The following is a 26,204-nucleotide window of genomic DNA, read 5'->3' on the forward strand; positions in this document are numbered from 1 at the left end:
TGCAGCCCCTTGTTTGTGTGTCATCTCATGACCCTGCTAGTAACAGCTGATATTCCAACAATGTGGCTCATTAGAAAAACACTAAGGCAAGAGACTGGCCTCCATTTCATTCTTCATATTTATCTTTTTATGAAACATTATTTGTTTCTTCAGAAGGCTGTTTGTCATAACATCCCCTTTCAGTTAGCAAATAAGAGTCTGTCTGTTGTATTTATAAATGCATTAATAAATGCCCTAGTGTAATTTCCCAGGTGTAAATCGCAAAATGTGTAGCCTATATAAGCTCATACCATGTACCATTCTGAATCAGTGTCTGAATGCTTGTGCGTATTGTTTCACTAATTGTATTGTTTGGAGTTGACTTTATTCACCAAACGCAGCAGAGCAAAACAGCACACTTCCAATCCACATCTCTTCTCCCAAAAAGCGCCCAAATTTACCTTACCCCTGGGTACATCCCCCTCAAACCAATCTCTCATGACCCAGCAGACTAGGTAACTGGTATTGGTGCATGAAAACAAAATGTAAACTATACAATAAGTTCTACATTAATACGTTTGTCTTAATTAACCCGAAGCCATACAATATGAGGTTACAATACAATTTGTTAATTATTCTATATTGCATATACGTAGCAATATTGTCCACAATAATCGCAATATCAATTTACCAATCATGCAGCCCTAATAAATTCACATAAATAATTCTGGTAAATCTTTAAGGTAGGTACCTTCTCATGTTAGATTTGTCAGCACTCTGAAGTGATTGACCAGTTAAAGTTTTATAGCACAAGTAATGTTCCAGGCACTTAAGTGCAATTTCATCGACCTCTGGGTCAAATTTGTTGGCAACAAGATGCTGATTCCTGAGAATCCAGTTGAGATCACCGGCACCGTACACACACACTGCTCTTCTGTATGCTCCATTGCATGGGGGGTATGAAGCCCCCTTCCTGACATCCCCTTCATGGTAAGCCCACTTCACCAGACGGGCTATGGAGTTCATGTCCGTCATGTCGTATTTGTTATTGGGAGGGCTGGACCCTGGCATACTTGGCATGCGCTGAAGAGATGCCCAGAGGTGCTCATCTGGACTGTATGTGTCCTTCTCCCACTCAATCAAAGCTTTAGCCTCTGGGTTTTTAAACAAGTGCTCCACAAACTGTCTAGACAGCACAAAGTAAGCATTTCCAGAGAACATTGGGGTACTGATGGGAGGGGGGCTCTTCTTAATGCCAGTCCGAATGACATCAGACTCAGTGACATTATGGTGGTACTCCCAGCGAGCTTTCTTGTGCTCAGGAGTTGCCTCAGACTCTAAGCTGTTCCGTCCATTTAGCATATTTAGTGTTCGCACCATCTCTGTGTTGGTTTTGATTGGGAAGTCAGTTCCACAGGTATTGATAAGGTACTTCCACTCAACATTCGAGTCCACCAGATCATTCATGCAGTTCAGGTCAGCTTGGACTCTAGACCAAGAGGCATAAACAACCCTCTCCAGTTTGCTTGCCACAAACACATTTGGAAAACAAGAAACAATGGCTTTCACAGCCTTTGTGAAATTTTCTGGAGACTTCTTGTCCACATGTACACAGTACACATTCTGTTGTGTGTACACAGCTCTGAGGAGCCTCTCAAACATCTCGATCTTTTCATGGATCACCATGGAATAGGCAATAGGGAAGTCCCTCTCTTCTTCACTGAGAGCTACGGTTGGAAACCCCCTGTCTTTGATATAAGCACTGCAATCTTTTGTTGAACTGAGATAGAAAGACTCTGGCAAAGCTTTACGTGTTCTCTTCTTCAGAAGTCTGCTGAGGTCCTCGTCATTGAGTCCTTCCACATCCCCTCGGATTATGGCTGAACATGTCAGTAATTCTCCCAGGTCACTGGTAAGTAAAGCACCTGCCTCTGTCGGCTGACCAGTGTTGTAGCACAAATTCTTTGAGCTGCTCCATAAAAAAAGGGAAAAAGTCAACAAGGCGAATATGAATACATTTTTCAGCACCTCTAGTTTAAAGGAGCAAACCTTCTCTCGACGCATCTTGCTTAGTGTCTCCTTGACTCAATTGGACAACAATGAATGGTTCATGATCTATCCAATGTAGGCATGACTGGGTGTAAATATGGGAGTGAAAGATGGGTTGGACTTTGTGCATTGGAGAACTACCTTTAGTGAATGTAAATAAAAGGAGGCACTGGCATTCATACACAAGCATTTCAATAGTGGAATACTTATTGTGAAGATGCAGTCATTCACAGAGTGTACAAGTATATGATGCAAATGCTTTGTAAGCCAATCAAATAAAAGCCAGTCTTTAAAAAAGGGAATATTTTCCTGCTTTGTGTTTGGGTGTTCATTTAGTGGTATTAATGTTCTCTCCACAACAACTTTGTCACAATTTGCATTTTATTGCAGAGCTGATAAAGCCAATGCAAATGCACCTTAGGAAAGATATCACCCCCTCTGCCAGTGACATGGCTGCCATACTGTTTTCATAACAGTCTTTCACTCTGTGTGTGTGTGTGTACGTGCGTTTCCAGATAATGCCTCTAACAACATTCCAGAACTGCATTGTTCCATTTGATTGACTTTCCCACACCTCTGCTGGTGTTCTTATCTCTACCACTTGTCTCTGATCTGTCATGTGGTTTTCCACGCAATGGGCTAAACTAAGGGCTGCGTTAAACTAAGGGCTGAGAAATGTTACAATGGCTGACAAGAAGTGACATAGGTGAAGCTTTTGAGTGAAACCTCTTTCTCTCTCCCTTGACGGGCATTATTGTACAAGATTAAACCAGTTTTCTTGACTGATAATATCTCAGACTATGTCTCCACCAATCTTTTGGTACTAAAATAAATAGCATTACATGTAGCAATAAAGCATTAAAAGAACAGGGACTAAGGCTGAGTTCATGAATTGAATGGAGTCACATTAATTCAGTTTAACAAGACAGGGTCCTTTTATAAATATTGTATTACAGCAAAGCGCATAAAGACAAACCTGCAGAAACCTTCTGCGACTCCCAGTTCCGTTGTTGGCCTGCAAAAGTGGTTCCTTCCACAATCAATAATAATAATGACACCAGCAATAATAATAGCAACAATAACAGCTGTAGTTATATAGTTGTCCCCTACTCTAGGGAGGGCAGGGGTATTGTTTTAAATCAAAAGGTGATCTCCGCAAAGATGACTCTTACTTTTAGAACAGCTTTGAAAATGGCAATCAGTATTTGCACTGTGCCAAATGACAAACAAGCAAGTCATCTGGATTTTCTAATAACAAATAGAACTAGGCTACTGTTTGGCTTCAATGAATTTACAAAATAATAAAGAGTATTCCTAACAAAACCAGTAGTTTTAGGATAAATGAGCTCATCAAAAAATTCAAATTTGTATCCCTGTCAAAGACTTGTCCCAGAGTGGGCGAACGTATGCTGGCATTCACATCCGCAGAAAACTAGCCAATCACAATAAAGGCAGTCACATGAAGTGCCTGTGTGTGTGTGTGTGTCTGTGTGTGTGTGTGTGTGTGTGTGTGTGTGTGTGTGTGAGAGAGAGAGCTTAATTCACCTTTTCAGCTTACCACACATCCTAATGCATCAACACCAACTTCATACACCCAAAAGCAGGGGCGGACTGGGGGGGAAAAGTGGCCCGGGACTACTGTCAGACCGGCCCACTCAATACACGGCGTGCGGCCCACTAAGTACACAGCGCACTGCCCACTCAGTACACACCGCATTGCCCACTCAATGGATCGCGCGATCGGTCAGTGGCCTACTGGGAAAAATACCCATACACTTAACATTATTTTGGTTAATTACAAAGAAATTACATCATATATGCTTGTTTTTTAATAACATTCGGCTCCACCAATTTGCCTGGATGGACACATGGAATAAAATGATACTGGCTATTGTAACACTCCAAGGTAGGTATAGTTTGCAAGATGAATAGTATCAGATCAGATCAGATGGTTATCAGATCAGATGGTTATACGTATAACTACAAAGCCTATGGGTTAGTACACTCAAAGCGTATTAGATAAATATACTTGAAATTAGTGCTGTCAAACTATTACAATATTTAATCGCAATTTTTTGTCTATTATAAATGTCCCTTCATTTATTTTGTATCCATTTATCCATGTTTTATTCCAGAATCATCTATCTAGATCACCGGTTCCCAAACTTTTCTGGCTCACGGCACCTCTAAACATATCTCTCTCCATCCACGGCACCCCTATTTTTTATGTCATATTTGTACTTTAGGCCATTTGATTTAACCTTGTGATGTGTTGAATAGGCTATAACTGCTTTTATTAAAGGCATTACATTAAGAAGGTGAGGTTTATCTCATTTTTGTTATATTCAAATTAACCACATTTAATAGAACTTTTGAATAAATAGTGAACAGAATATGAACAGACAACGTCTGTCCCTCTCACAACTATATCACAGCCAAAACGTATGGGTAATAATCGAGAAATTAGCTGGTAGTAACAAAACATAGCAGGAACAAACCTTCAGACAACTTATCAACTTAGTGGGACACATGTGCCTGTCTATGACTGCATAGTTTGTTAATGCAAGGAGGTATTGTTGACAGTGCAACACGGAGGTCCTGTTCAACTGACAGCCTTTGCCTCAGGTGTAGGAGGGATTGTGGACAGTGCAACACGGAGGTCCTGTTCAACTGACAGCCTTTGCCTCAGGTGTTGCACTGTCCACAATCCCTCCTCCCATTAACAAACTCTGCAGTCAAAGACGGGCACATGTGTCCCATTAAGTTTAGCATGGTTGTCCAGTTCTTTGCAAAATAAAGTTCTCTGTAAATTTGTCCTCATCCACATACTGTATCTCACGTTAACGATCATCTGGCAAAGGCCATTGACATCAGTGGACTCGTCTATTTTAAGCGCAAATGTCCCCCTTAGCCATAGTTTCTCACTCAGTACAGATTCCATGTTCCCCTACATATCATCAATGCAACGTTTGATCGTGTTATCAGAGAGGGGGATTTTTTTCTGAAGTGTGTGCATTTTAGATTTGGCAAGCAACTCGGCAAGTAAAAAACTAGTCTTTTGTGCCTTCTCAGACACACGCACGGTAGAAAGCATTCGCTCTGTGTGGTATTCTGTGTTTTAAGTCTTTCAAAATATTCTAGTCTTTGTTGTGGTGTGTCGGGTGCTTGGTCTCCAGGTGCCTTGCCAACTTGCTAGGCACCATGGCTGCATTAGCCAACGTCTCCTGCAGAACTCGCAACATACTGGAGGTACAGGTCGTTATAATGGCTCACTTTTCTATTTGCTAAATTCGATTCCGATGTTTGTTACTGTGGAGATGGATGCACTCTCTTTAAAAGTGTATCCATTGCGCCTACCTTCACTGCTGTCAATACGGAATAACAAACAAAGTCAACGAGAGAGCTGTTGTTGATGTTACGCCCTGAATCAACTGTAAACTGTAGCCTATTGTTGTTTGTGCTGCAAATACATTTTTTAATTTATATAATTACAATAAAATTAATTTTGAAATTGATATATATGAAATGATCAAGACTTGGGCCATTCCACGGCACCCCTGAGCATGTGTCACGTCACCCACTTTGAAAGCCCCTGATCTAGATAACATATTAACATTGTTTATAATCAGTGGCGGACCTACCATGAAGGCGAACTAGGCAACTGCCTTAGGCCCTCACCCAGCACAAAGCCCACGATAAATTGCCCACCCAGGCACCAGCCTAAGTCTATAACTACGGAGCCCCTAAAGGGACATGGAGGGAAACATTTTTTTTGCGAGATCTCGCAAAACTATTGAGAGATCTCGCAAAACTATTGCAATATCTTGCAAAAAGTATTGCGAGCTCTCGCAAAAACTATTGCGAGATCTCGCAAAGTTCTGTCCTACTTCAGTAAACCGAAAGTAAAACAGCCACACAGCGTAGCCATCATCCATGCAGTGTGCTGCTCTATTGTGGGACCAGAATGATAGAGCACTGACGTACGTTTGTTTGATAAAAGTGATGGATAGACACATAGCACTTTATTTTGGGATGGGGCTCAAATACAATGACATTCAGTCGGCCTTAGACATGAGGCATGGTTACCGCATAAGCCTCAGACACCTTAAGAGGCGGATCGCCGGACTGAGGCTCACCCGCAGGACAGGCTACTAGAATTTGGGTGTCTCATTCGTCATATGTCCTCTTTTGGGACTTCTCTAGAGTCCATAAAGCGCTCCAAATCCTCTTCCATGGTTGCAACTACGGTCCCACAACAGAGCACACTGCATTGATGATGGCTACGCTGTGTGTCTGTTTTACTTTCGGTTTACTGAAGTAGGACAGAACTTTGCGAGATCTCGCAATAGTTTTTGCGAGAGCTCGCAATAGTTTTGCGAGATCTCTCAATAGTTTGTTTCCCTCAATAGTTTGTTTCCCTCCATGTCCCTTTAGGGGCTCCGTATATAACCAACCGGCCCTCCCGCAGACATCGTCGGTTGCGACAGTTTTCCTTGCTTCACCGAATACGTTATATACCTCTCATGATAACCGATTTCCTCCCCATTACGCTAGGAAAATAAATAATAGTTTTGAATATTCTCATAACAGAAAACAAACAAACAAGGTAAATTAAGTATAATTTCGCCTTATACTGTTTTCGCGTTATATTGAATTGAATTATTCAATATTGAATTGAACTTTTCCCGATAAAACAGAATAACCCTGTAATGATTCTGATTGACAGGCCGTCCCTGGGCAGAGTTACCAAGGAGAATTGAAATGGCTGCAGCCTGGGTACACAGGACAAAATAGGCCATAATGTTTTTTCCCCACTTAATATGTCACCATGGAGATGGTAAACAGTATCAAAACCATAAATCATCCCAGTGTCATCACTGTGTCTAGCTACTGACAGTGTCTGATCAGGCAGATTCAGATAATACTTCTTGCCACACCTCTATGAATCTTGATTAAATTTGATTAGATGAAATATACCAGTTGTCCCCTTTTTACACTCCATAGAACATTATTTCCATTAACCATTACACATATATATGTGCCTTCACAGCCCGCCAATAACTTTGAGGCTACATCAATTAAAAAACTTCACTCATGTTCCTTGGAGGTGTTACATGAAATATGAATGGGAATTATATAGAATCAAATATACATGTTCCTGCCTGTGTCCTACCTGTGCCATGCTGTTGAACATAGGCACAGTATGCGCAACCAGTGACAAATAAACTATTTTACTGTAAGTGTGGATTTAAATCTCAGCTGGGGATTTATTGCTGGACCTTCTGCTCTCCTTTGCTTTAAAAGTGCCTTATTCATAAATGGGAACAAGGATGTGGTACTTGAGAATACTGAGGTGTTTTACTGAGGTGGTGGGAAATGAAGATTTAGTCTTGAGTTATGAGGTTCAAAAAGGAAATGTGGCATGTTTAAAGATAATGGTTGACAACAGTGACCACTGTCTGATTGTCTCAAAGGGGATGTATATGTTGAAATACATGTTACGTTTTGATGCAATGTGATGTGTCATTTAAAGAACAGGTAGAAGAGGGCTTGAAGCTAAAAGTATAATCCACCAACTGAGAACCCCTATGGATTAAGGTCCTTTGTCTTTGTAAAAGTAATTTGATCTTTGAAAAAAAAGAAATCACTCGAATTGTTTCCTGCAAGTGAGTCACATCAAATTCCACACAGATTTGTCCTTTCCTATCACTGGACCTTTGGCCTTTGTGTACGGCACCAAAACACTGGGCAACCAACTGATACAGTAGGAAACAACACCCAAACTGAATGAGTCCATTTTGATTGTGCTGCTAATCACACAAGAGTGATCATACAACTCTATCACACAGTTTATTTTGCAGTGCATTTAATGTCTTTACCAGTGTATTTATATGATGGCTATCACCCACTACTGAATGATAGGGTTTATTAAGGTTGATGCAAAGCGCCCCCATGCCAATAAAGTGCTAGAGTAGTACAGTTTAGTTAGAATGGTTACATAAACTTAAAATCAAATTAACCCAGAGTTATAAATCAAGGAAATCGGAAGCATTAACACCTTTTAGTAAATGCGTGTATACCTTAGAAAATCAAAAACTCAGACAACATATTTGCATTATTTGCAAAGCATTTGCCAAAAAATCCTAAAAACATTACATAATAGATTTGCTTAAATACAGCATGCCATGTTAAATTATAAGTGCAACTCATACAATGTTACATGCAAGTGTTACTACATAGAAACAAGGAATATATCTTGCAGTGTGCAGTGAAGTGTTTTTGACTAAAGGAGCACATCTAGTGCAGTCTTTGCCAAATTGTCCTCCAATTGCCATTGTGTGCTTGTCAAAGGGAGATTATCCATACCATGGAAGTGTCAAAGAAACTTGTGGGAGTTCTGTAATGTAATGGTATTAAGACATTCAAATATTAATTTCACAATAATATATCAAACAAGTGTCCACTTTGGCAGTGACATTGATCACATTACCAAAGGCTAAGGAAAACACTTTAAACTTAAAACATGCTCTTTTACCTTTTCATCGTACAAACTCTCGTAAGACTTGGCTTTCGTCATTCTCTTTTTGACGACTGCAGACTCAGTTCCTTGGTAGGCTATGAAATGGATCAATGTTTGTAGCCTGGAAGAAAAACAAAAGATGTTGCCTTTGATAGGGGAAGACTTATTGGTCAGATACAGGGACAAGAAAAACAGCAGGGAAGCAGGGATCATTTCAGTAGTTACCTGTGCCACAACATGGCCAAAAACTGAATCACCAGTAAAAGTGCAAAGCCAATGACAAACATTAAGCCAATGGGATCAATGAAGATTCGTTCATCAACATTTAAAGTCCCATTGGGATAAAGCTTGGGAATCTGGATGGCTACGTCACTTCCTATCTCCTGCAGGAAGAACGTTGCCACAAGCCAGATGGCATTGCAGATGAAGTACACAAATGTGGCCTGTAGATGAGGATAAAGAGGAGCAAAATACAACAAGAAAAACAGTGAGAAATTCAGTATATATTTACTTTGAGACAAGAACATTACCTTTACAGCACAGACTGCAAGCTCTTGTTTGATAGATAGACGGATAGATAGATTGCCATGGTAAGATAAGATACACCTTGTTTCTTAGGTCTTTCAGGTCTGCTTCAATTCGCTTCTTTTCGCTTCTAGACTCGGTACGAGGTTTTAGATAGCGCTCCTTGAGGTTCTCCCAAAACTGCACTTCATCCTGGGATGACAGTCATTCAAGTTCAGATTAAACTTCCCAGATCGTGACTCAGTAAATATGATTATAAGGATCGATTCAAGTGTGAAAAATACAAAGCAATCTGGAGGTTAATGGATTTTTAGTTTTGAAACTACCTCATCAAGGTATTTTGTGTCCAGCTCCAGGTCCCCAGATTTGCCCTTCAGTTGTTCAATCCAGTCTGACAAATTACATAAACATAAACAGATAAACAAACAAAACAAATATGGCTTAACCTTATATGGCGCACAAAATATCTTGTATATTTATATTATTTATATATTTATAAATACGAAATACCTTTTGGAGCTTTCCTAAACAACAAACAAACAATAAAATGGATAAGAAATTTCATTCAGTATTCTTGACTTCATATCAATATTACTGTTAGATGACAAGGAACATTCGGTACAAAATACCTTTTCTTCTCTTCTGGCTCTTCTGGCTTTTCCGGCAGTACCACGGTCACTTCGTCGTCATTGCTGACCCGGCACTCCAGGTTCCAGCTGCAGCACTTGCAGCTCCTCTTGTGCTCCTTGATTTTCTTCTGGATCTGTGTCTGCGTGCCAGCAGCATTAGCTGGCTTTGGGGCAGCGGTCTCCCTGGTTCCCCAGGACACGTTGTTCATGTTTACCATGGAGTAGATGGCCAGCAGGAGGTAGGCGCTAGGGATGCAGAGCAGGTAGATGATGCCGTAGATGATGAGCCCGAACTCGTTGGGGTGGAGCAGGGCGGTGATCATGTACATTGACACAATTCCAATTAAGAAGATGCCACTGGGAGTCACAAAGGTGCCCTCCACAACCATTTCACCTGCACAGAGTAGAAACAAAATATATACTGTATGTGTATAATGTATGTGTGTGTGTGAGTGTGTGTATGTATGTGTGTGTGTGTGTGTGCATGCACGTATGTGACTATGCAGTAAAGAGAGGGGAAGTAAACTACCATGATTGTGTGTGTGTGTGTGTGTTCTTAGTGAATTCAGGACCCTTACCGATGATGGAAAGCATGGTCGCTGTCATCAGGAAGGCATATAATATGCTCATAATGGCGGCAATTGTGATCTGAGTATCGGATTTCAGTAGGTAGCACAGAATAAGGTAGATGACTGGGGGCACAATAGCTAGTACGAGACTCCAATTAGGTGAAACACCAAAGACAAAGGAGAAGCTTCCTGGAAGAAAAGAATTGGCAAGATGTTTTACATCTTCATTCATCTTCTTAACATCCATTCATTAGGATCAAATGGCATGGTTAAGGAATACCATATCAATTAATTCAATAAAGTTCTATCTGCAAATGGTTACACTCATTCAAAAAATGAGCCCCTATGTATAGTACACGAAAGAGGTGAGCCCCTATCTCATGCAATGTCCATGTATCATAGGTATTATTATACTGTATATATTTCATATAACCCACATACTTTAGTAATACCATGTAATGGCACATGTCAAATTCAGTACCATACTGTTTGCATTTCCCCAGTCTGGTCTTTCTCACCTGCGATCATCAGGCAAACAGTGGCTGGGCCGAGGATGGAGGCGGCCATGACGAGTGTCTGGTAGAGGATGAAGGGGGTGGAGATGGATTTGTTCATCCTCACCGTCACGTCTCCGCTGCCCAGCAGGTCCAGGGTGTTTGCCATGGTCGAGGGCCCCCATCGGCGCCTCTGGTTGTAGAACTCCTTGAACTCCTGCGGGGCGTTCGTGTAGGAGTCTGACGCCGCGTTGTACTCCACCCGCCATCCCTGCTGCAGCAGCAGAGTGCACAGCCAGCGGTCCTCACCTTTTTAAAACATAAACAAACAAACACACAAGGCTGACTTTCAAGTCAGTTTTTTATTGCACAAGCGATTCACTGCAACACACACGTGTTATATACGATAGGCGATCCAGGACACACACACACACACACACGCACGCAGGCCTGAGGTCGCTGTGAATTCACGCTCTGCTTTTAACCCATAAAGAAAACACACCTTAAAAAAAACAGCCAGATTTCTTAAGGTTTTTCTGCATAGGAAGAAATCGCTTTTAATTAAGCTGAGCTGATGTTAAGACATTTATATCAAAACTTTTTCCTGGAACAAAGAAAAAGCACAAGCACAAAACACTTCAGCACACACACACACACCACACATACAGTATACGCCCATACTCATACCCATACCCATAGACACACACACACACAGTACCTTGATCGTACTGCACATAGTGGCCTGCCTCTGTAGCCACGGTGGTGTACTTCTTCATGATGTTGTCGTCCATGAGTGCGGTTGCCCGAAAAAGACTGAAGCAACCAGGGCTGCAGAGAACACATCCAAACACGTGCTCCGCCGTCTTCTGAACCCAGTGGCCCACAGCATACTCGAACTTCTGGTACCACACCATCGGACCTGAGGTGGATGGCAGTGAAAGGGGGAGACCAATTCAATGCCTACAAGGCTCCAAGTGATAGTGATGTATAGGAAGTACATGTTTTTTAGAGTAGGTGGTAATTGGCCATGAATAATTATTGTTCTACATGTTGGCCTTGCCTGCACTGCAAGGCCCATATTTGAACGAATGTGACTTGTCCAAAAGATTAACAGCTGAAGCACTTTTGGCAGTCTGAGTGTTTCATCTTCTGGATAGTAAACCTCTGAATCCATGATAGCGCTTATTTTTAAGATGGCGTCGCTGAGGAGGGCAATACGCGGCTGGCATGACTACCCATTAGCCAATCAGAATGCTCGAACTGTCTTTGCCATATAATAAGAAGTCTTACCGGTGCCAGTAGGGTGGATCCTACCACAAGCAGCCCCCACCTCCGGGTACATCCTAAGACGGTCCACCAAGAGCATCACAGCCGAGGGCTGAAAATCAGTGTCCCCATCCAAAGCCAGGATATAGGTGTTCTTTTTCGCTTTCTGAGGGTCAAAATAATAACAACCTTCACAACTCTACATAAAACCTGCAACCGCCTTTCACCAAATGTCCTACTGCCTCAACTGTGTTTAGCAATGCATCAGTGCATATTTACACAGCAGTAGCAACATATCAACTGTGTAATAAATCACTTATTAAGATCAAAGCCATGACCTATTGAGTCACTGTTTGAAAAGCTCCTGCTGCTTGAAAATATACATATGTAACTGTCTGGCACTGGCATAATAGACCAGATGTCTTTATTATGGTTGGTCAATATGGAGCATTTGATGATAATAGCACCTTTAACCCCTACCTTCAGATGTTCTTCCACAGTCATCTTGGCTATACCATTCTCATAATCCTGATAGAATCTCCTGTGGAGTTTCCATCCCAGAAGGTAGTACAGGTACATTATCTGTGGGAGAAAGGTGTCACTCCTTTACCAGTGCATGCAGTGTCTCTCTAATCATTATGCATTCAAAATGGCCTTTAAAAACTAACACTTAAACACTGTGATAAGTATTTATCTTTGTTATATCAGATGTAACAGTCATACAAATTTGTCAAAAAAATTACCTGAGACCATCTCTTCTTATGCCTAATTTTAACTTTGTCCTTAAAGTGAACTATTAGTGTGTTGCCGTGGGGTAGTGTATACTGCAGTCGGCCGCCATAGGGTGTTGGAATGATTTTTTGATTTGCAATTTTAATTGGTTCCTTAAATGTGCTTTTGTCCTCGTCATTGAAAATCCTGTATGTTTAAACGAAAAGACAGCAAATATATAATGTAACTATTCAAAATATATAATGTTTGCAATTTAAATACCATTTTCCACAATTAATAGTACTGTTTGCATTCATAGTTTGATAAGTTGTGGATGGAAAAATGATTTTTAGTGTGGTATAAAGCTTATAGAGGTTGGTCCGGAGTTTTGACCAGGAGGAGGATTTCAAATGTGCTAAGATCAACTGTCACAGTCCAGAAGCCAAAACCTGGTGCATTATAGCATAGGGATATCATCGGGCAGGTACAGAGTAGAAGAGCAGGGTTTGGGGTAGGTGACAGTTGGAAAGCATGGGGTAAAGCCACATTTCAAGGACGGTTTCTCAAAGTTCTTTTTAAGGAGTTGAGGCTGCTGTGAAATCGAGCCAGTGGTTATGGCTGAGGCACTCTCAGACTCCTTGGGGACAGGTGAATTAACCTTTATTACGCAAAGAAGTCTGTTGTTGAAAGATGTTTGAGTACCTAAGGTGTGACCCGGGTTCGTACTGTACTTTATACCTACACCCACCTCCGTGTTTGTAATCCAGAGGGACTCTTCCACCCCTAACCCCTTCTCCTACCCTAACCTGGGTTTGTACCCGTGAGTGGGAAACTCAACCCTCCCACTGAGATATGCATGTGAAATCTTTTTGAGGTGTATCTTGAGGTGTTGTTGTCCCTGGTATTGACATGTGTCCTAAGCCACAGTGAGTATGGGGGGGGGGGGGGGGGGGGGAAAGGAGGGGTGACATGTGTCCTAAGCCATTGTGATTTGTGAGTTTGGAGGGGGGTGAAACTGGGACGCCAGACACCACTGTTGAGACTTCTGCAGGTGTTGTGGGCCTAATTCAACAATACACTGACGAAAGGAAGGTGTCCACTTGACAACCCCAGCGAAATGCTCACAAGGGCATCTTTGTTGTTGTTGTTAAGTATTGTTAAAGATACCCTTTGATGAATGTAGTGCACACTGTTATTATCATACTTAGGTTAAGTTGTTGAGTACGAGTAATTGGGTGTGATGAATTCCCCAACCAATAACACAAAGAATTTAACATATTTCCTGTGTATGACTGAAAAAAGAGCAATCAAAGCAACAGGTGGAGTTAGTCTTACATGTATACTTCTCTGATCACTTCCACTAAGGTCTCTGCATATTCATTCACGAAACGCTTCTTCACAGTTTTTCCATCTTCTCCAACCTCTTCCTCTTCTCCATCTTGAAAAGCATCATCGAAGTAGATGTGAGACTCGAAACTCACATCTTTGAAATCATTTCTTTTGGGCCTGAATTGATCCATCCTTCAAAGAGCAGATGGTGTGTTAAATTTACAAACAAAATGTTATTAAATGATAGTGGATTTCAGTCATGCCTTCATTTCTAAGATTAAGATTAAGATATACCTGAACATCGAGATAAGCATTTTCATCATCTCATCAAGGTTCTCATGCCACATGGTCGCGCACATGTAGATGGTCATCATTTCCTTCTCCCTGTCAAAAAAGACAACACTTTTCTTGAAATCAAAAGCCTACTGTTTGGTATTTGGCGGGACCTCTGTTACATTTTGGAGTTACAAACACAAATGACTGAGATTAAGTCTATAAGAGTGTGGACATACTTTTCGTGTTTGAGCTTGGGAATGTCAAATCTTGTGTTGAGAAGCATAGACTGATCAATGAAGGCTGCTTCGTAGAGGCTTTGCACAAACAGCTCCCGCGTCCTCTGGATGCGTTTCATCTTCAGGAAGCTGATATAGACTGTGCACAGCACCAGGCCTAACCACCAACAGATCACAGAGCTGCCCAGGAGCCCTTGGCCCAAGGCATCCCCTTCGTAAAACATGGGCCGTGCGCAAAGGCTATTGGTGACATCTGTCTGTATTAGATCAAATGTGTCAATGCTCTGAAGAAATGGGGTGAGGACTTCAGATACATTATACACAGTCCGAACAAGCTGGCAGTAGAGTGGGAAGGAATTATTTAGTAACGGGGCAACATTGACATCACTGGAATAAGGGATCCAGATGAACAACACGAATGCTGCCAGAACCGTTGGAGAGACGAACCACATTGGGTACACAAAGCTGCGCCGGACGGCGTGCATTTTACAAGCAGCGACAGCAACCCAGCGGCACAATGCAGAGGAGATGACCTGGATCGCGAACAGGCTCAAAACAGTCACCTTGTCTTTCCATGAGACCGTCAGGATACAATCCCATGCCTGGCCAGAGAGTTTGACATAGGCCCCTAGCACAACTGCGGTGACAGCTATTCGGATGACGCTTGAGATAATGCCTACTATGTTTGTGGCTCTTTGTACGTCTTCGGTGGCTTTTTTGAAAAATGGAATGTTAAACAGGCCTGCATAGTTTTCCCACCAGCTGCAGGACACACAGAGAGTGCATGCTATTGCGAGCCCAATCCATAAAGCAGTGTCTTTCGTAGACAGCCGCTGTCCAGCTTCTCTGATATAGCCTGTTGCAAATAGGGCATACCCAGCCAGAAGTAAAATGACCGCAACCAAGGAAACTATACTAAATCGCTTTCTTCCCCTGGAGTTGACATTGGCAATCACTTGTAAAACAGCAGATAATATGCCTATGCTGTTTAGTATCATCACATTTGTTAGGATGTCAAAATGTGGCATTGTGACGAGGGCAAGCACGGCAGCTCCCAGAGACACAAATATGTTGACCGAGATCACCTGTGAAAGAGAAATAGAGCTATGTAAATAACATAAATCATGACAGCTGTAATCCAGATAAGAATTTGTATGGTTTGCAAAAAAAATTAAGCTTGAGCATTATTTACCCATATCAATGTTGGTCTTGATGGAGTCTTGGAGTCTTTGAAAGAAATTTTCCAAACGTTCTTGAAGAGGGTTAACACACTGGGCACAATGAGAAGCACTCCTATGAACAGTGAGACGTATGGCTTTGTAGAAATGGTGATTCCATCAGGGTTTCCTATTGTTATCAAGAGCAAAAATGATGTCTGTTGAAAAAAAAAAAGAAACAGACTGAAAATGAAAAGTTCCCTTTGTGTATTGATTTGGTAGACTCTTTTATGCTAAGCTACCTTGAGTGCCTAGTTATACATGTTATCACTATGTGCACTCCATTGGTATCAAAGAAATGACTGTAGTGTTGTCAAAACCTGTTCGACCAACTGGTATAGAAGCGTTGCCGAATTTGTAAATGTCTTACTTTGCTCAAAAATGCCAGTCCAAACATGAGGACACCTGTGAGGCAGGTGACCAGCAGATGAATGAAGTACAGGAACTTTCTTGGTTTCTGTTCATTCTGGATTATGGGCACCTCCCGAGCGCAGTCCCATGATTTCCTGTTATTGGAGAGGTCAAGAGAGAGGTGTGTAAAACATGCGAGGTCTCACGCCGGTAAACCTAGCTCTGACCTTTACTTGGTATTTCTAGCTTTGAGAAACATCTTAACAGTTGGTAGTTGCTAGCATGTGTAGTAGAAAGTCGTTTTCATATGAAGTGAATATGGACTCATCATAGCTTTTTTTCTACCCATCATAGCTTTTTAACTATCCTAGCTATCTCGAGTGCAGGGAACCATCTTCATAGTTGGCAGCTGCATGTGTCAATCAATATGAACCCATGTGAATATAAACTTGTGTTAAAAGCTGAACAGGTAAGAAGGTATCTATCTTTTCCTATTATAATTCTGAGGAAACTGTAAAATCAACTAGCTATCATGTCATGCAAATGGTACTCTGCCATTTAAGTAGTGTAGGCAACATGGCATTTAGTTTTAGGTGACCGGATAATGTATCATTGAAACTGCAGTTAATACACGAGTGTGCATGGTCAATACATAGGTTTGTTTCATAAAATGACATAGAATACTTTGAAGCAGTTTACATTCAGTGCTGTTAAAAGTTGGAAAAACACGGTTAGACTATGATTAATATCATCATAGTCATAAAGACAAGAGCAGATTAGGGATTGATTTATTGTTTTTTAATTTAAAAAAATCCTATAGATGCCAAAACCTTATCCGGAAACCTTTGAATCATCAAGGCATGAATAAATACAATAGACCTTCGGGCAAAACCTGCATGACCTGCACAAATTCCACAAATTTGACTATGACTATGACTCTTTATGACTATGATGACATTTATGTCAACACTGACAAAGACACAAATGTCATCAAGGAAGCCGAGGCCACTTACAGGGAATTTCAAAATGCCAATTGTTGGGTTGGACTGATGTGAGGTGTCTTACTGGTTGTAGCCGAATTGCCAGATGATGCCAAAACCTTATCAGGAAACCTATGAATCATCAAGGCATGAAATAGACCTTCGGGCAAAACCTGTGTAACCTAGGTTACAATAGCCATAAATAAATGATTGAATAAATAACAATAAATATTCTGACATTTAAGAGATAAAAGACCATGATTTTGATTAATACATTTTGATTAATAAATGTGATATTTCAATATTAATTCTTAAAGGATGTTGTGTTTTAACCTAGTCAGCCAACCAGAATGGCTTGTTGCAACTTCCTGTCAAAAGAGAACGTTAGTCGAAATAGAAGCTATCAGAAAGAAAAATAGGTGCAGAAGAACAAGTTGAACCTAAAGCTAGAAAAGGCAACCACCCAGTGAGCCAAATAGCAGCAAGACCGTAAAACCTTTTATTTTCTTTAAATTGAACAAGTACACTGTTTTATTCTGTCTACATAGGTGGACTGTGGTTTATTTAAACATTTTATAGCCAAGTGAAACTGTATTATCTGGACTGAAACCACGTTACCGCTGGCGAGCTACCCACAAAGAGAATCACACCGAAAAGAATCATCATCATTATCACAAAATTCATCTACATGCAGACATAAAAAACTCTATGGGATTTGGTAAGACTGTAAGGCCTTCAGCAATTTCGTTGCGGGAGGATTCATTTGGATTTGCGGTAAACGTGGACTTGAAATTACAACGGAACATCATCTGCTAATTCAAACGTGGATTTCGCTCCATTCTGCTGACTGGTTGCTAGCAAGGTTGCACTCATTGATTAGCCTACTATATACATCTATTATATGAATGATATATCCATTGTTACTGATATTCGAATTGAACTGGATACTTACTCCATCTTATTCACTATATATTCATAGCCTTAACGTTTATGTAATTACAGTGCATGAAATGCCCTGGGCCTCGTTTCCCGATAACGATGTATTTTAACGTTCTACGTGGATTTTCGCGACATCGTTGACGGCCGAACTCTTTCTACTTACGAGGGTTTCCCAACCATCAATTTAAAGTCAGGTGCACGAGCGCGACGTGCACGAGTTCTTAAGTAGCTCTTAGGAGCTGTTTACGTCACGTTAACCTGTTTACGTTAATTGCTGTGAAATTAGCTAGCCTATGCGTGCATCGAACGTACACTGCGCACTGAATTCGGGGCGGGGATAGTAACGCCATCTCCAGCAGAGTTTGGCTGAATCCCATTTCTCCCGCTACCCCTTCGTCTTTCCCCTTCCCCTCCGTTTTGCGCGTTCATGTGGAGCGGTAGGGCTGTCCCAATTCACGTTAAGACAGAGGGGTAGGGGAAGGGGAAGCGCTTTCTACCGCTCCAAACGGAGATTTTCCGAGGGCACACTTCAAACGGAGGGGTAGACTGATTTCCCTCAATGCATTGCGAACCCGTGATCATTAAAGAACAAACATCGCGCGAGTCCATTTAAAAATGTCGGAAACAGCAGGGAAAGCATCACACAAATGAAAGTATTTTCTTTGTAATTCATGATTTTAAAACTTGTTTGATGAAATGTTGCATTGTGTAAATAACAGCTGCAGGCGCCATGTTTGTTTATGTCTGGTGAGTGACAGCTGTCGCTCTCCGGTAACGTAACAGCCAACGCTTCGTACTGATGACGTACGTAATTGTTGAAGTGCTATCCCAATTCGAAGGGCTAGCGTTTCAACCCCTTCCGCTACCGCTCCGTTTGAAAAAGCGAAGGCGAAGGGGTAGGGGTAAGGGTAGCGGTAGAGATGAGAAATGGGATTGGGCCTTAAACTGTGTTCCCATTGTAAGGACATTTATTACATCTGTCTGAGAGTGGGCTGTCAAAGCTACCATCATCGAAGTCATACAGTACAGTAGGCTACATACATTCAATAAAATTAACCTACATTTGAGTCCAACTGCATGCCCATTCTTACCCTACACTTACCCTTACAATAAAGAAGTGATCCTATTTCAACCATAACTTCATTTTAATTTCTTTCTTTCTTTCTTCATGACATTTAGTTTATAGTTTAGACAGCAACGTTGACATCTATATTCAACTGCATCCACTACATAATCTCAAACTTTATTTGTTGGTAACAAATTCAAAAAGGCTACCATTAACACATTTCTTAATGAAAAGGAAACATGCATCACAATAATACTTCAGTGTAACCTGTACCTATGTGGAGTGCAAATATGTCCTGCCATTACACTACCCAACAGCTCTACGTCTGCTTACACTACAGAATGCATAATTCCTACGGGCACTGCACTAGTTTTGTATAGCCTAATCTTTATTTTCAAATACTCAATATTCTTTTTTTCTATTTTGATGGGAATAGGCAGGTGAAACAATGACATTCTCATGATGTGCTATACACAGAAACATCGTTGCAAAATATACATCGTGCATATGTATAACCTACAACTGTGTAGGGCACGAAACAACCACCTAGCTATAAAGCTACCATATAAGCCAATGGAGTGGTGGCATAAGCGCTAAATGTGCCATCAAACTACTGTTTTAAAGCTTCGGTAAAGACCTACATACTCTGCATTGGTCGCGTAGCACATTTCCGATCAAACCGAGTCATTATAAACATATAAAAAGTTGTGTAGATAGCTTTATTAATGTAAAATATTCCTCGCTTCAAGTAGCCATGTTTTTTTTTTTTAATTCCCCTTTCTTCCGAACGATGGTCGAACGACGCCCCTGGTGGATTAAATCGCTAAGTGTGAAGTTACTACTGGTCCTGACCACACGTAGAATTCCTCTCAACGTAAGATACACTTAAGCTAAGTGCCGCGTCGGGAAACCCGTCTGCAACGTAGCATTCCTCTTACGAACGATTTCAAGTGCTTTTTAGGCTAAGTGCGCGTTCGGGAAACGAGGCCCTGTATTGTTATTCCTAGGCTTCTTCTTTTTACCTTTTTCTGCGATTAATTCAGCTCGAACCGCTTAACTTAGAAACTTCGTTCAAAACTTTGTCGCTTAGGTCTTTCAAAGGACACTTATGCTATGTATTTTTCACTTTTTTAAACTTTGTACTTTTTAAGATATTAAAGAAAAACGAATATAAATGTTCCCATTGACATCATAATAGGGTCATTAAACTGGCTTGCACCTGTGCTTCACTGACACCTGCGCCAAGGTTCCAAGGCTCCTCTTCTCTCTGTACCTCTCCATTCAACTGTATAACTAGGAATAATAAGACACCTTCCATACTCTACTTTTTTTCTCTCTTTCTCTTTATCCCTCTCACTCTACTTTCTCTCAAACTCCATCTCTCTGCTTCAGTCTTTTTTCTCTCCTTTCAATATTTTCCCTCTTCACTCTCTCTTTACTGTCTTTATCCAGAGCCACTCTTGTTCACTCTTTCCTTTCTTCTTTCTTTCTTCCACTGTTCTTTCCTTGTTCCACTCTTCTTTCCTCTCTTCTTTCCTTCTTCCACTCTTCTTTCCTCTCTTCTTTCCTTCTTCCACTCTCCCTTCCTTTTACTCTTCTTTCTTTCCTTCCTCCACTATTCTTTCCTCTCTTTCCTTCTTCTTTCTTTTCTTCTTTCCTTCTTCCACTCTTCTTTCCTTTCTTCACTCTTCTTTATTTTCTTCTTTCCTTCTTCCACTCTTCTTTACTTTTTTCACTCTTCTTTCTTTTCTTCTTTCCTTCTTCAACTCTTCTTTACCTTATTCACTCTTCTTTCCTTTCTTCCACACTTGTTTCCTTCTTTTACTCTTCTTTCCTTTTTCACTCTTCTTTCTTTTATTCTTCCTTTCTTAACTTTTGCATTTCATGCAGCACTGGTATTTCCTTCAGGAAATGCATGTTCTAGTTGGTGAATGTTGCTTGATAATTCATTGTATTAATGTTACTGTTTTTATGCTATTGCCAACCTGTAACATTGATTTGGTTTTTGCACTCGCTAAACCGTAGCTCACTGGGTTAGATAGCAAAAATAGGAACTTAATACCTGATTCTAAAAATAGACTAGTATTATAGTATATTACGATACAGTAGTATTATAGTATTATACGATACAGCATTTAGTGCTTTTGATAATTAGATTACTGGAATTATAATCCCAAAGAATATAATTGCATACTGATTTTAGATAGAAAATGATTATAATGTGTTTAGCCTAATCTAAACTCATAAATACTATGCCAGTTGCATCTTATTAGCCAAATTAAGATTGTATGTAAATTGCATAAAACTAGAATTTATAAGAAACTGAGTTAACTCCAAAATAGAAATTTAATAGTAATTTAAAGGTGACTTTAAATAATACTGATTGATAATTATATGATAATATTTCTCTTGAAACCAAATAGGTTTATTGATATTGATTATATACCCTTATTATTTGACATAAGAAGTTATTACATAAATATTTGAAAGTGCAAACATTATGAGCATTTCATTCTAATTCTACATCTGTATTGTCTGTCTGATACCTGGTACCAATTTATGTTTTTTGTACTCTTTCTACATATTATAAACAAGCCGGCATTTAAAACTTACTTGATGGTCTGTGTTGTGTCTAATATTATTTTGCTGTTATAACTGTTTAGCTACTACTGCTCCCTACGAACCTAGAGACTAGTCCTAACTTACTCAATACCTAACTATATCTTGTAATAAGTGTTACACCTGTATGGCACAAATTCCACAAATGCCAACACTGACAAAGACACAAATGTCATCAAAGAAGCCGCGCCCACTTACAGGTAATTTCAAAATGCAAATTCTTGGGTTGGGCTGATGTGAGGTGTCTTACTGGTTGTAGCCTAATTGTAGGATATTGAAATTAACATATAATAAAATTATACACAAATTCATCAAAATATCTTGCTTAATGGTCAGAAGTCCAATGCCGTAAAAGCAATCATTCTTTTGAAAATGAGTATAATGCAAAGAGTATTTTAAATAAGTAATTTGAAAATGAAATCACTGTGGTGCTTTAAAGCCAAAAAACATGCTCAATAACACAGAGCCTAAACAGCAAAACCGGGAGCCTCCTGCTCAGGGTAACAAATTAATTCTACATGAAATATGGATATTGCAGATACATTCTATTATATGTAAATCATTCACCAGTTAGGATTATATTAGTGATGTCTCTTCCAATTCCAGCTGGATTTATTATTTTATAGTTTCAAAAGAATACTTTGAATTTTCCATTTGCTTGATTCTGAACTTGGTCAAACTTTCTGTCTCATGTTTACTGCAGTGATTTACTATTTCTTCACTGTTGGCTGATCATGTGGAGAAATAGTACACAATGATTTAAGACATTGTACATAGGGAATAAGTAAAAAGTAATAATAAGAATTACAGATACCTGAATTTCAGAAGTTTTGGGTCCAATGTCTGCTCATCATCTGAGCTCTGTGAATCCTCTGCCATTTCCTCCTTCACGAGACTGCAGTCTGTTTGAGCTGCGCTCTGACTTCGCTGTTGTATAGGTGGGTGGTTCCAGTTCTCCTCCAAAAACATTTCTGTAATTCTCATCTCCTTGGAAAACAAGTTGTACAGACTTTTATGTTACGTAATAAAAAAGTAAATGTCAAACGTGCAAAGTTGTTTGACTTGTTTAAACAGATACATTAGAGAAATCATGAACATCCATTTTTCATCAGAATTATGAAGAAAATATGGGCCCTATATATTCATTTTCAACAGTTATATATAGTTATTATTAAGTTATACTGTATATAATAATGCTTTAGTTTTTAAAGGAAGTTTTTATTGTTTATTGTTATTGTGTCTTTAACTTGAATTTTGACCTATGTCATATTGGCATCTGTGAGGGATGATAAATTAGATAGAATTTAAAACCTTGGGAACCAGGGAACTCTCTCCGTTTCCGTAGCACCTCACAGGTGGGCAGTACCACTCAGGTTCTCTGGCACTTAAAGCCCCAACACCAGCTTAGAAAACTTCTGTAGGCCAAATACCTGTAACAGCTGAGCTCTATGGCAATCTTTCTGACAATAAAAGTTTATATAAACAATCTTCTCTGCTTATGGCAACATTGCAGGTGTAGTTCATTTGAATGTTGTTCTACTATTAAAGACATAGGTCACCAAATGCAATGATTTGATGTGAACATAATCTGTAAAAGCTGTAATAAATGGAGGTAAACATACATCATTATTACGAGTTATGTTTTATTTCACCTGCTTGGCCAATTACTGTAGTCAGAAAACATAACTGGCTGTGACTTAACTTAAACGTTACAGCTTGAGTTTTAGTGGTGAAGGAGACATAGTTTCATGATGTTTTACGTTACTTGCATTTACGTAAACACCAGACACATAGCTTTCACAACCAGTAACTTAGAAAACACACTGTATTTACATGGGCTACTCTAGTCACTAACATTGTGTCCTCGACCGCCAGCAAGACCGTATGACCTTAGCCAATGTACAAACATACAAAAATAATTTTCGAAGTGACATAAAGTTAACTGATAATTCAGATACGTGCTATTGAAACCTATATTCTCAAACTTGTTCGGGAGCCAAAGCTTTGCAGGTTAAACAAATAAATCAGATTGTGCTAATGTAGCCTAAACAGTGCATTTGAATGACAGTGAGATAAAGTTGCCTTAAAATAATCAACGTTATAATACAATTTAAATAATGCTGATTTAAATGTTTTAACTTGTTGTTCGTCACTTTGGACAAAAGCTAAATGGCTAAATGTAAATGTTAATTTGAATGGTCTGAGTCTGAGTGGTACAGTGGTCTCAGTCCTGCAGTTAAATAGATTCGTTTTAACATGAACATGAACATCAACATACTCAAAGGATATAAGAACAGAAATGTTACAATGGCTGACAAGAAGTGACAGGTGAAGCTTTTGAGTGAAACCTCTTTCTCTCTCCCTTGATGGGCATTACTGTACAAGATTAAACGGTTTTCTTGACTGATAATATCTCAGACTATGTCTCCACCAATCTTTAGGTACTAAACAAAATAGCATCATATGTAGCAATAAAGCATTAAAAGAACAGGGACTAAGGCTGAGTTCCTGAATTGATTGGAGTCACATTAATTAAGTTTAACAAGACAGGGCCCTTTAATAAATATTGTATTTCAGCAAAGCGCATAAAGACGAACAAGCAGACACCTTCTGCGACTCCCAGTTCTGTTGTTGGTCTGCAAAAGTGGTTCCTTCAACAATCAATAATAATAATGACACCAGCAATAATAATAGCAACAATAACAGCTGTAGTTATAACTATATAGTTGTCCCCTCCTCTAGGGAGGGCAGGCATTGATTTAAATCAAAAGGTGATCTCCGCAAAGATGACTCTTACTTTAAGAACAACTTTGAAAATGGCAATCAGTTTTTGCACTGTGCCAAATGACAAACAAGCAAGACATATGTATTTTTTTCTAATAACAAATAGAACTAGGCTACTGTTGGGCTTCAATGAATTTACAAAATAATAAAGAGTATTCCTAACAAAACCAGTAGTTTTAGGATAAATTAGCTCATCAAAAAATTCTAATTTGTATCCCTGTCAAATACTTTGTATTCTGGCATTCATCAGCAGAAGCCAATCACAATAAAGGCAGTCACATGAAGTGCCCGTGTGTGTGTTTGTGTGAGTGTGTGTGTGTGTGTGTGCGTGTGTGTGCGTGTTTGTGTGTGAGAGAGAGAGACTAATTCACCTTTTCAGCTTGCCACACATCCTAATGCATCAGCACCATCTTCATACACACAAAAGGCAAACACCTACAGACATAAAAGATATCCTTCACTTTACCATTCTCATCATGGTTTCACTTCCAAAAGACAGTGGGTTTGGACACATTCCACCACATACGAAGTTCCAAACCCACATTGAAGTGAAATTGACAACCCATTTAGGCTCCATTCCTCAGACCCCACTCCAACTGAGGATTCTATAGAAGTGGTAATGATATACATTTGCACAACAAAGTCGAACTATTACCTGGAGAGTAGGATTCTTTTGACATTATAAAAATGACCATCAAGCCAGTTTTACTTAACCTTGATTTAGAACCTGGCAGTACATAACAGCTGTGCAACAGCCTCATTAAAAGTCAGGCGCACATAGTGACAGATTTTATGAATACATCTCTGGCATCAGATTCAAATTCAGCAAAGAATGAACATGAAGTCTTTGTTTTGAATTAACATGAAGACAGTCTCCAGGAGAGGCTATTTTTGCTGGACCCACAGGTACACTCAGCAGAAGTCCTGCAGGGGACAGCATCTGCATGCTTTGGGGTTGGGCCTTTGCTTACAGGGGTCATCTCAGAATCCACATGAGGATAAATACTGGAGGGACGCCTTACAGCCACTGACCGACACATGATGTCACCATTGGGAGCAACCCAATGCACCCAAGTCCAAGCCCAAGAAGGTGATTCCGAAGCTCCACCGTTGTGATCAGTGTGAGAAGACCTTCAGCAAACTGAGCTACTCTCATGCTGAAATAAAGTCCAAACTCCACCTGTCTTCCAGTCCATTCTTCAAGTTTGGCATGCTAATTAGATTCTAACAGTAGTGTAGCAGGAAAATGAGTGAACGAATGATAACAACAAGCAAGAAGGGAATTAAAGCAAGTTAACTGTGTATCTTTTTGACCTCTATGGTAGTCTGGCAGGACACTGATTTAGATTGTGTGCACCTTTGTTCCATCTATGAGTGAAGTGTAATAAACTTTTAAAAATACACTATGAAATGGATCAGGAAATAATCGTGCCAGCAGAAAAGAGCAGGCCTGGAGATGATTCGGAATTCCCTGGAAAAGTACACTATAGTGGGTTTGAAGGTTGACTCTTACAAAAAACACAATAAGCTCAGAAACAGGTGCAGGATGTGCCCAAATATGATACGATTGTTCCCGGATTGTTCTCTCCTCCTCTAACTCAAATGTATTATAGCCTATAAACGAAGTTCGGAGTCAAAGCTATAGTGTAAAGGCAGGTTGTAGCC

General features: G+C 40.0%; 2 protein-coding genes across 2 annotated transcripts; both read right to left on the minus strand.

The window, feature by feature from the left end:
- Positions 1-717: 717 nt before the first annotated feature.
- On the minus strand, positions 718-2,058 carry LOC308373229 (beta-1,3-galactosyl-O-glycosyl-glycoprotein beta-1,6-N-acetylglucosaminyltransferase 3-like; the record flags this gene model as incomplete). The annotated part of the gene is made up of 1 exon (XM_080848657.1): positions 718-2,058. Exon 1 carries the CDS (start codon positions 2,041-2,043, stop codon positions 718-720), a length of 1,326 nt encoding a protein of 441 aa, XP_080704783.1. The 5' UTR covers positions 2,044-2,058.
- A 6,711-nt stretch (positions 2,059-8,769) lies between these two features.
- Positions 8,770-22,724, minus strand: LOC308373161 (chitin synthase chs-2-like; the record flags this gene model as incomplete). Its single annotated transcript, XM_080848576.1, has 17 exons — positions 8,770-8,991; positions 9,155-9,265; positions 9,400-9,464; positions 9,584-9,597; positions 9,703-10,096; positions 10,281-10,460; positions 10,790-11,074; positions 11,484-11,684; positions 12,056-12,197; positions 12,512-12,613; positions 12,775-12,949; positions 14,078-14,263; positions 14,366-14,455; positions 14,584-15,345; positions 15,460-15,668; positions 16,171-16,306; positions 22,570-22,724. The coding sequence occupies 17 exons, from the start codon at positions 22,722-22,724 to the stop codon at positions 8,770-8,772; spliced, it is 3,429 nt and encodes a 1,142-aa protein (XP_080704702.1).
- Positions 22,725-26,204: the final 3,480 nt, after the last annotated feature.

This window comes from Sprattus sprattus (assembly GCF_963457725.1).
Source record: "Sprattus sprattus genome assembly, chromosome: 12".
NCBI lineage: Eukaryota > Metazoa > Chordata > Actinopteri > Clupeiformes > Clupeidae > Sprattus > Sprattus sprattus.